Source organism: Priapulus caudatus, unplaced genomic scaffold (genome assembly GCF_000485595.1).
Source record: "Priapulus caudatus unplaced genomic scaffold, Priapulus_caudatus-5.0.1 Scaffold13, whole genome shotgun sequence".
In the NCBI taxonomy this organism is placed as follows: Eukaryota; Metazoa; Priapulida; class Priapulimorpha; order Priapulimorphida; family Priapulidae; genus Priapulus; species Priapulus caudatus.
This window is the reverse complement of record NW_014577074.1, coordinates 412511-423211: the sequence shown is the minus strand read 5'-3', so window position 1 is coordinate 423211 and position 10701 is coordinate 412511. Positions and strand designations below refer to the sequence as shown.

Below are 10701 nucleotides of genomic sequence, written 5' to 3'. Positions count from 1 at the left end.
CCGCGCACTTCGATGGCGGTTTGAGTATTCAGAGCGTATAGAGAGGTGGGCATATCAGAGCGCATTCAGAGCATTATTATCACTATCAGCATTATTTGTCTGGTGTGTACTTTATTGTGAAGTGTAGCTGTGCTTTTAGTATTCACGTGTTGTTGCATATGTTTGTTGCCGGTACAACCCGGTACAGCCACAGGCTACTGACTACTAGTACTATTAACTTAGGGGCCCCAAGAAACGGTATTGCTAGGGTTAGAATACCTATACTACTACTAGACGATCCGTCGCACAGCCTGGTCGGGCTACTGACTACTGTACTCGTAACTCTGTAGTCTGTAGATACAATATAGTCAATAGTCAATACATGATAATCATAATGTAAGTTGTAATCCAGATGAGACGGGATACCAGAGAAGTGTTGCCGAAAGGAGGTGTTGAGGACGTTGCGACCGCGGCAACGTCCTACAACAGTATGCAGCGCTGCCAGCTATGGATGCGTGCGCCGAATCCACAGGCCGGCGCACGCATCCATAGCTGCCAGCAAACAGTCCAGAATTTTAGCGGGGGACACAGAGGGCAGACATTTGGGACGTGGGAGGAACTCGCGACTTACATGGGGGGTCGTACAGATGGGGGGGCGAGAGCGACGCTTTTGATTTCGCCGTGGTTCCATTTCCGTGTGGTCTTAGGCGTTTTCACTATAAGTTCCAAACATAAAAAGTTCTAAACATAAGAAAAATCGGACTATTATTTAATGGAAAATTTTATAAAATATTGATACGAAATAGTACGCGGATTGTATTGATACATTTTCATAAGGTGGTAATTTGTGCACATAAAATTTTTTTCCCCTTTTTATCGATTTAAATCTCAAAGGATGAATTTTGAGGGAAATATTTTTATTTTTTTATTTTATGCCTTGTGAAAAAGCGATTTAAAGGTAATTTTAGGCTTAAACAATTTAATGATATTAGCCTACGCGCGATACATCACCCCCCCATCATCCCCCTTCATCACCCCCATAATGATTTTTCATCGCCCTTCATGTTGTTTTTTTCGGGCCACCTGATTTCATTTTCAGGCCACCAAAAATTGAAAATCAATGATGGGCCACTGAAAAAAAAGTTAGTGTGGAGCCTTGCTTAAGACATATTCACGTCGGATAAGAGGCATTAATTGCTTACCACAGACGTTTTATAGTCGCGAGGCGTCGCGAGTAAGTTTGTCCCGCGCATCCGTAATGGCTGATCCTATAGTCCCGCGGCAACTGTACGCGGGCTATAGTTACTAGAGCTAGCCCAGACCCCTACTCTTGTCGGGTTACATTATTGTATCTAAGGCTACTCAGGGGTTGCCCTTAACTTTTTTTTCAGGTGGCCGGCCGGGCCACTTTAGTATGAGATTCAGGTGGCCAAATGGATTTTCAGGTGGCCCAGTTGCTACATTTATTAAATAATTTGTTTGTATCCTAACTATGGGTAATGTGTTTTGGCAAATAATCGCAATAACATAGCTAGATTACGACAACAACAAAGAAAGAACAAAAGCTTGACTGAGTTCAATATGTTCCCAAATATTAAAAAGCTTTCAAATTCTCTGGCAGTATCTTTATTAAGTAGCAGAACTTATGTCATTAAGATGTCAATCAAAACTGTCCTTCAATCATTCAATGTCAGTGTGACTGTCATCTGAACCTTCTGATGAATCAGAATCAATTTCTGACATGGGGTCAGACCCATCAGAGTCTAATCATAAAATAAAATCATATCGTAATCAATCAGTTTTCTCACCTCTTTCTTGTGGGGTTTAAGCAAACGCGCAGTGAAATGGGAGCAACTAGTTTATTTTGTCATAAGGTAGTGTGATTATGCATGACACGAAGTATTTGCTAGTCTAGTACTGGAGAAATTAGCGTTTGGATGCGCATAGTGCGGCTTTAAAGATATTACGATATATAGGAAAACATACAGCCCGGGGTTCTCCACAGACATTTAATGCATGTTGCATCTGATATTGCCTTCAAATCTGAAGCTAATTTGCGACGTCCCATAAATCCTTGGACATTACCTTATCGACATATCCTAATTATACAGCTGTTTTACTTTTGACTATCCCAACAAAATCATGTTTTCACATATTTATGTATACATCTCTGAACTGGTACAGTTTATCTGTGAGTCGCTAATGACACGCGTAATTGACTCTTATTTATTGGTTCATCACCCTTCAGAGCCCTCCTCCATCCATCCACAAATGACGTTTTCTGAAATTCCTGGGGAGAACTTGGCAACCTTTGATAGATAAAGCATATATATACCTGTTCCAAAATCCACTGTTATTATCCATGTCCTGAGGAAGTATATTGGTCAAGTAGAATGTCTCTTCCATCGCTATCTGATCGTGTTTGTTATCTGCAGCTGGTGCCATATGTCCACGCGACCAGCCACTTTTCCGGTAATCATCGTTCGTAGCTGAAAACATCGTCGGAACGGCAGGGTCTGGATTGAAGTTTGTTCTTTTGCGATCAGCTGAACCCTAATTTATGTGAAGAAAGGTGTCAGATTATACTACTAACATTGGTTATAACATATAATATCAAGTTGCAATTAACCTTCTGAGATTCATTAGTTTAAAGTCATTCAATAGCTAAACTATTTACAGTATATTTCCAGTGAAAATTGCACGCACAACAATACATAAAAAACAAGTACAGACTGATATATATACAGACTTGTACAGACCTTAACGTGATGAGGCTGTATATGCTCTGCCACCCAGAGAGGAGTGCGCTTCGCCTGATCATACGAGAGAACGTGGTTGGCATAGTAGCTGACCATGGGCCCGCGATCCGGAATACCGTACTTGAGTATTTCACTTCCACGTTGTCTCACCGCTTGTTCATCGCTCGTGACGTGATAACTTGTTCCCTGCAAGTCTAAAGGACTGCTCGCCGGCCTGGTAGTGGCTGCCTGCTGAATGCTGTGACTGTAGGTATAGAACCCCAACGTGCAGAGAAGCGCTGTGGAGCTGCTTCCAATCAGGACACCTCTGAACATTGCCATTGTCAATCACTGGTCTCCAAGTTCAGTTTCAAATCAACTGCACATAGTTTGTTTAACACACGCTACAAATATGCCACTGAAATACACGAGTTCCAGTGTAAAACCAGGAAGCAAAATCATTGATCACTATGGCTTTTCGTTGATAGGCTCTGTCAACCCCCACATCAGATAGTCCTTCGTGCGCCTGTCTTTTAGTTGTACGTCACCTGTCCATTCACACGCCTTGTAGAACACTGAAACACAAACAAATCTCTTATATTTAGCATTACCATTATTACAATTACGGAAGCTAAAAATAGCGCTTGCAATTGCCAATTGGTCCAACTTGCATGATCGGCCACTGGTTGCTGCATAAAATGGCGCGAACAGCAACTCTATCGCATAACTGACCGTCTCTAAAATATTGGCATGATACTGCTGCTTAACATTTAATCCGTTTTCAGTGTTTTAAATAATTGTAAGTGTCTTACAGATTTGCTACAACAAACAAAGTTATTTCTTTATAATTATCTGCTATTGATGTTTGTCGTTCAAAAAAATTTCATTTTGATCACGACGCTAAGCAGCATTCCTTGGTAAGTGTGACAACCGCAGATAAGGTCTATGTCCCCCTGACCTCTGTTTGACCTGGCTCGTTTAGCTATTTCTGACTAATATAATATATATATAATATATATATAATATATAATATATATAGAGTTAGGGTTAGGGTTGGTGTTAGTCAGAAATAGCTAAACGAGCCAGGTCAAACAGAGGGCAGGGGGACATAGACCCTACGAGCGTGACAACCAAGTACAGCTTAATCATGAAATGCACACAAACAAACTAATCAGCTTGGAAGGCTAAACAAGCAATCCTTAATAACCTTAAGTAATCAGAATATTACTACCTAAAAATACAATTGCGTACTTTAAAACAAGATCATCACGCATGAAACTAATAAACATATGGATACACTGTACAGGTCATAATATATAATAATTTGCTTACAATTCGAAATTCCTGGGTATTTGTCATGCATCTTTTTTCTGTATGCTGAAATAACAAAAGAGCATGATGTAGGTTACTTTGAAACTATGAAAGTTACATATGGCAGATCTGAGTTCCTACATAAAAATTAGTTTCGGGAATTAGTCCAAAAATCAATCTCAAATGAAAGGTGACTGATAACGTCCAATCCATCCATTTGAAACTACTCTTCTAGTTAATTAAATCAAAAATTATTCGAGATTTTCGATAAAAAAAATGCTTATTTCAGGCTGTAAATCCGCAGAGACAAAGTAGTTTCACTCGAATTCAGAAAGTATAGGGTATTCACAGTGTATTCATGTACTTTGTGTTTTAAAACATTTAGTGGTTCAACGGGGTGGTGAGAAATTAGATGCTCGGCCATTCTGGCACGCTACCAGTCTTGCGTACCGGCCCGCTCATTGTAAATTTACCTGAGCCATTGCTGCTAGCCGCGCCAAGCTGGCCCATGCAGTACTGTATGTAGTGAAACACGGTGATTGATTGCGATTCCTTGGACGACACTAGATATTAGTTAGTTACCAAAATAATGTTTCATTATGCAAAATTGATTAGAATGTTGTGAAATATTACTCTTCTTAGCAAAATGTAAAAGCAAACTGCATAGAGAAACTAAAATTTTAACTAGCTTGTTTGAAACAGTAACTTGAGTGATTAACTCAGTAAGTACTACTACTAGTACTACACTGCACTGACAGTGACATTGTCATTGACAATGTCAATGACATACCTCAGTCTCAACTACTGAACTAGACTTGAGTCTAGTCTAAAAGCCCAAAGGGACTGTGCTAACAATGAGAGGTATGACTATGAGTAGCCAGTAGTAGTAATATGACAACACAACCCACGTACTCATAGGCACTTGGAGCGTTTCAATAAAATATAATGCTAAACAAGTGCCGCATTAGCGACAGTGCTCATCTGAGGTCTGCTGCTCTACTGTACTGGCCTTCGTTTCTGCAAAAGGTTGAAAGCCTGTTCTATCGCTAAACCGGCTACGTCATCATCAAAACTGTGTAGCATAGGTATTAACACTAAAACAAAACCCTAACAATGCATCCTACTTCATACCTGCTCGACTGTCTTATATATTCGTGTCATAATGTACGTATCACTAGGCCTATAGTTGCCGCGAGATGGCGCATGCAAGTGTAATCAATAATCAAAGATGGCATCGCCCTTCGTGCATTGGTGATAAGTCAAGAAAGTAGAGATAACCTAATTCCATTGAATTGCTGAAATTTACTAGCTAAAATCCAAGTATATTCAGGCAGGCAACAATTTTGCTCAGCTGTGAGTAAAAATTAAACACATCTGCATTGCAGGTGTGCATGTTTATTAGAAAAGTGCCAGTTCACCCCCATGCATAAGTAATGGGTTGCCCCGGTTTTTTGCCTACATTTCGGATGCCGGTAGCCACGCGAGCATTCAGGGTGCTATTAATATACAGACTGCTTTAGAAAATAATATGATTTAAGGAGTGTAAACCTTGTTCAACAAACTTTTGTCTTTGCAATTGAACTGCAAATGTAGCCTCACATCCACACAGGTATGGGCTCTAATAATAGCAAAAGCAGTTCAGTCCTTTGTTAACAGTCAACAAATCCATGTTAAACCCTCCCTTTCAGAGTCAAAAGGTTATCAGACACTTACTCTTCGCACGTCAGTGGAAAGCACATTTCATGGTCCTTTCAATAAAGTGATAAAAATGGTAGGTTAGCACTGAAACAAAAAAGTTTTTCACTCTGTCCATTAGGCCATGTCCTCAGAAAATGTCTGATATCTGACCTTTCACCCACTGCCCTTTGACCTGTGACCTCCAATTTCACACTGGTGATGGGTTTCCTGCCCATCACACTATACACCGAATATTAAGAGCATACATTGAGCCGTTAAGATTTGTGCTGCAATTTCGTATTTCCTCCTATACCTTAAAGCCTCACAATGCGCATCCAAACGCTGAAATTTCTCCAGTACTAGACTAGCAACTACTTTGTGGCATGCATAATCACACTACCTTATGACAAAATAAACTCTAGTTCCTCCCATTTGACTGCGCGTTCCCAACAAGAAAGAGGTGCGAAATCAGGTAATCAGGCGCCAACGCTAAATTGTTTCAAACAACATAGCATCGACTTGGTTTGGTGACGTCACATGTTACTACAGGGTGTTGAGCAAGGAATTGTTTGTCCCGGGTAAACTGTTTGCATAGTGGCGACAGTGCATAAGATAGTTGTAGTATTGTGAACTGCTGTATATGTAACATCAAAGACTATTAGGAAAGTATTTATAGGCAGCGTAATAAACGTGAAAATAACGTATTGATTTTAGGCTTGATATCGCTAACAGCGCGAACATTGCGCTAGCAGCGTGCAAGCGAAAAACGCACACGGGCCGTAGAAATCTTTGCTACACCCGCTGGACGGTTGCCTGGCAGAGCAACGCAAACGTGTCAACAACATCGGAGAATTTGAACAACAGTGGAGATATTTTCAAATACCTTTATAAGACAACGCGCAGTGAAATGGGAGGCACTAGAGTTTATTTTGTCATAAGGTAGTGTGATTATTCATGCCACGAAGTATTTGCTAGTCTAGTACTGTAGAAATTAGCATTTGGATGCGCATTGTGAGGCTTTAAGTTAAGTGGGAAATATTCCCCCTCCGTTTACACATCTTGACCTTTGACCCCCAAATTGGTCATCCCAGTCCTTTTCACGATCCCCCCAGACGTCCCGAATATCGTGACCGTACGTAGAGCGGTCAAGATTTGTGCCCAACTGTTGACGGACGAACGATCATGCGATTCTACAAGCTGCATCTGACTTATAGTCAGATGAGCTAATAAATACAAAATCTATTTACTACCAAAGTCTTAATGTTTCTATACTCTCTTTCACCTATTAGTATTAATATTAATTATTATTGCCGACAATTTCCTGCAAATGCCCATCTGCAACAAACACTGGCTGCCGCCGCACACTGACACATAAATGTATATGTAATATGTATATATGTCAAATATATATAATAATATAAGCCCAGTTATATTATAATTTATAAATTATATATTTGTGTCAGTGTGCAGCGGCAGCCAGTGAGTCACTGAGTGTTTGTTGCAGATGAGCATTTGGGCGGCATTTGCAAGAAATTGTGGGCAATAATAGGTGAAAGAGAGTATAGAAAACTTTGGTAGTAAATAGATTTCGTATTTATTTAGTATTATATTTTATTGAGACGCTCCACGTGCCTGTGCCGTAGGCCCCTACTCACTTTCATCATATACCATGTTTCTGTACCAGAAATAAGAGCCGACTAGCACCGCAAACTCAAGTCCAAGGAAGCCAGTCACAAGTTTTGCCGGTAATGTAAACCGCGGGCCTTTTGGTGGTTTGTACAACATATTGTTAATAGGTACAACTTATAAAATACCTATAACATGCTCGTATTACGCTGACATGGCAATGATGAACCATGAACAGCAGATGAAGTTGAACAGAACCTCGCGGACTACTCAGAAGAGGTTCCGCTTCCTGCTGTGGTTCCGGTGACGTCATTTCCCGCGCACTTCGATGGCGGTTTGAGTATTCAGAGCGTATAGAGCACTGATCTCTATAATATAATTATTATTGAGATCAGTTATTGATTATCAGTTATTATTGAGACCTAGATTATATTATAGAGATCAGTGGTATAGAGAGGTGGGCATATCAGAGCGCATTCAGAGCATTATTATCACTATCAGCATTATTTGTCTGGTGTGTACTTTATTGTGAAGTGTAGCTGTGCTTTTAGTATTCACGTGTTGTTGCATATGTTTTGCTATTTATGTTTGCTATTACTGAAAAGGTTAACAAAGCTAACTCGATCATGGGGCTGATTAGGCGCACTATGGAATACATGGATGTGAAAACTTTTAAATTATTATACACTGGTCTTGTACGCCCTCACCTGGAGTACGCAAATCAGATATGGGCTCCCCATCTAGTGAAACACATAGAAGCAATCGAAAATGTTCAGAGGCGTGCAACCAAGCAAATCCCTGGTATGGCAGATTTCTCCTATGATGATCGTCTCCGGCAACTCAGGCTCCCAACTCTAGCCTATAGGCGAGTCAGGCCCAACATGATTGAGATGTATAAAATACTGACTGGTAAATATGATCCTGAAGTCGTGGCCCGTCCCTTGCTCCGCCAGACCTGTGTCCGCGTGTGTTGACGCGCTTGTTTGTGTGTGTGTGTGTTGGGTCGTGTGTCGCGTCGTTGCCCATCTGTGCGCTCTTCAGCTTGTGTGTTGTGCCTGCTACTGTGTGGCTTTCTGATGCAGATTCTTTGGAGAATGTGGAATCGCACCAAGGGAACAATGCCTTACTTGGCCTAAATCGCAAAACAGTAGTGCAGTGCAATCTATATTGCCTACTCATCAAATGTGTGGGTTCTATTTGCCTACATTCATTTCTCCACGATGTTCAGATAGTGCGTACATAGCAGAGTGCTTGTTCTCCATCTTTGATCTTATACGATATGATTTTATTTTCATTGATTAGCTCTGATGGTGTCTGACCCCATGTCGAAATTGATTCTGATTTAGAAGTGTTCAGGATGGACGTCCACTGACAATTGATGATTGGAGGCAGTTTTGGTATTGAATACTTAAATGACCTCTAGTTTTGCTAATTATGAAGATTACTGCACTGAGAATTTGAATAGCTTTTCTAATATTTGGGCAATATATTGACTCAGTCGGTTCTTGTTCTTCTTTGTTTGTGTCGTATCTAGCTACTGTCCGTATTGCCGCATTTTTGCAAAAACATTACATAGTTAGGATACAAACACTTATTAATAATTAGCACTCGGGCCACTGAGAAATCCATTTTGGCCACTGAATTCTCATTACTAAAGTGGCACCGGCTAGCACCTGTAAACATAAATGTTTCAAGGGCAACCTGACGCATAGCCTTGAGATCCAATTATGATAACCCGACAAGGATGTAAGGAGCGTATTGTGTCTATTAAGTCCTCCTAGTACTATAGGCCCTGGTACCGTTGCCAACGGGACTAGTAGGATCAGCCATTAACGGACATGAGCGGACAGCGTCTACTGTTGACGCTCGCGCTTATAAACTGTCTTGTTGGCTTAAGCATTTCACTCGCCTCTCTCATCTCGATTGTTGGATATCGCTCCTTAAGCAAGGCCTCCATCACTAAACTTTTTTTTTCAGGTGGCCCATCATTGATTTCAATTTTTGGCTGCTCCCCTTTATCGTTCCTCGTCGCTCCTCGCCGAATACATCGATAGACTTCATTCTCGTGCTGGCAGCCAAACAAACACACTGATGATAGGGCCGTGCAGTGACATCATTACATTATGGCGGGGGGCTGATTGAAGGGGGATGATGGGGGGCGTGATGTTCCTATATCCGCGCCTCGCTAAGCTCTCTCTCTAAATTGTTAAGCCTCATTACTTTAAAATCACTCTTTCACCAAGGCATAAAATAAAAAATAAAATACTTTCCTCCAAAAGCTACGTGATTTCATCTCTCGATAAAAGACCGGTCCTCGTGAAAATTTTATAGTCCACACTCTCCACTTATGAAATGTATCAATACTCATCGCGTACATATTTTCCGTACCATATTTTAACATTTTCCATACTTCTATACTAGTATTAGTCGATTTCTTTCCTTATGTTTTAGAACTTTTTTATGTTTGAGAGCTTATAGTGAAAACGCCGTAGGACCCACGGAAATGGAACACGGGCCGAAATGCAACGGCTGGTCGCTCTCTGGCGCCCCCATCTGTGACGACCCCCATGCTAAGTCCTGCGCGTTTTCTTCCCGTCCCATTGTCTGCCTCTTTGCTGCCTCCTGCTTAAAATTCTGGCCTGTTTGCTGCAGCTATGGATGCGTGCCCGCCGGTCCTGTGGATTCGGTCGCACGGCATCATAGGCTGGCAGCGCTGCTTAACTTGTTGTAGGACGTTGCGCGGTCGAAGTCCCTCAACGCACTCCTTTCAGGCACACTCATCTCTAGCCGTTACACTGCTCAGGTTCCCCGTTAATGTCTGGATATGCATGTATATTCTGACTATTGACCTGAGTATTGTATCTACGGCTACAGAGTACGAGATATCAGTAGTCAAGGTTAGTCCGACAGGCTTGGCGCGTGATCGTCTCGCGCTCGTCCTTCCATAGGTCGCTTTCAACTCCCTAGCCATTCGTTTTTGGGCGGCCTATTAGTAGTCGTAGCTGTGAGCAGTATGTTGGTACGGGTCTGTACCCTGCACTACGATATGCAACTTTTTACAAGCTGAATACTTAAAACGACATCGTAAACTTCACACATAAGTACAGAACCAGTAATTATCTTGCTGATAGCTGATTAATAATGCTCTGAATGGCGGCTCTGATTATGCCGCACTCTCTACTACGCTCTGAATCATAGCTCTGAATTACTCAAAACGCCATTCGAAGGTCGCTGCGGGAGATGTACTCTCGCTCTCAACCCCGGGACCACAGCAGGGAAGCGCGAACTCTTCTGAGTTAGTCCGGGAGGTCTCTGCTTTCAACTTCATGCTGCTGTTCATTGAGTGTTCATAATTGCCATGTCTTGACGT

At 41.5% G+C, this 10701-nt stretch overlaps 2 protein-coding genes across 7 annotated transcripts in view; one reads left to right on the top strand and one right to left on the bottom strand.

Moving 5' to 3' along the window:
• LOC106808443 (nuclease EXOG, mitochondrial-like) overlaps positions 1–7650 on the bottom strand; it is a 14690-nt gene extending 7040 nt beyond the window's left edge. For 2 of the 4 annotated variants that reach the window (XM_014811169.1, XM_014811178.1), the window contains exons 1-4: positions 7361–7650; positions 4050–4094; positions 2739–3292; positions 2315–2532 (exon numbers count right to left, since the gene is read on the bottom strand). In XM_014811169.1, the coding sequence (XP_014666655.1) occupies positions 2315–2532; positions 2739–3059 (539 nt within the window). In that variant the 5' untranslated portion in view covers positions 3060–3292; positions 4050–4094; positions 7361–7650. The remainder of the gene's footprint in view (positions 1–2314; positions 2533–2738; positions 3293–4049; positions 4095–7360) is intronic. The other 2 variants (XM_014811186.1, XM_014811193.1) reach the window with 2 other exon arrangements.
• LOC106808418 (snRNA-activating protein complex subunit 1-like) overlaps positions 12–10701 on the top strand; it is a 23967-nt gene continuing 13277 nt past the window's right edge. For 2 of the 3 annotated variants that reach the window (XM_014811161.1, XM_014811140.1), the window contains exon 1: positions 7784–7845. The gene's annotated coding sequence lies outside the window, so the exon portion shown is untranslated. Of the gene's footprint in view, positions 46–7783; positions 7846–10701 lie in introns of those variants that run through there. The other variant, XM_014811145.1, reaches the window with a different exon arrangement.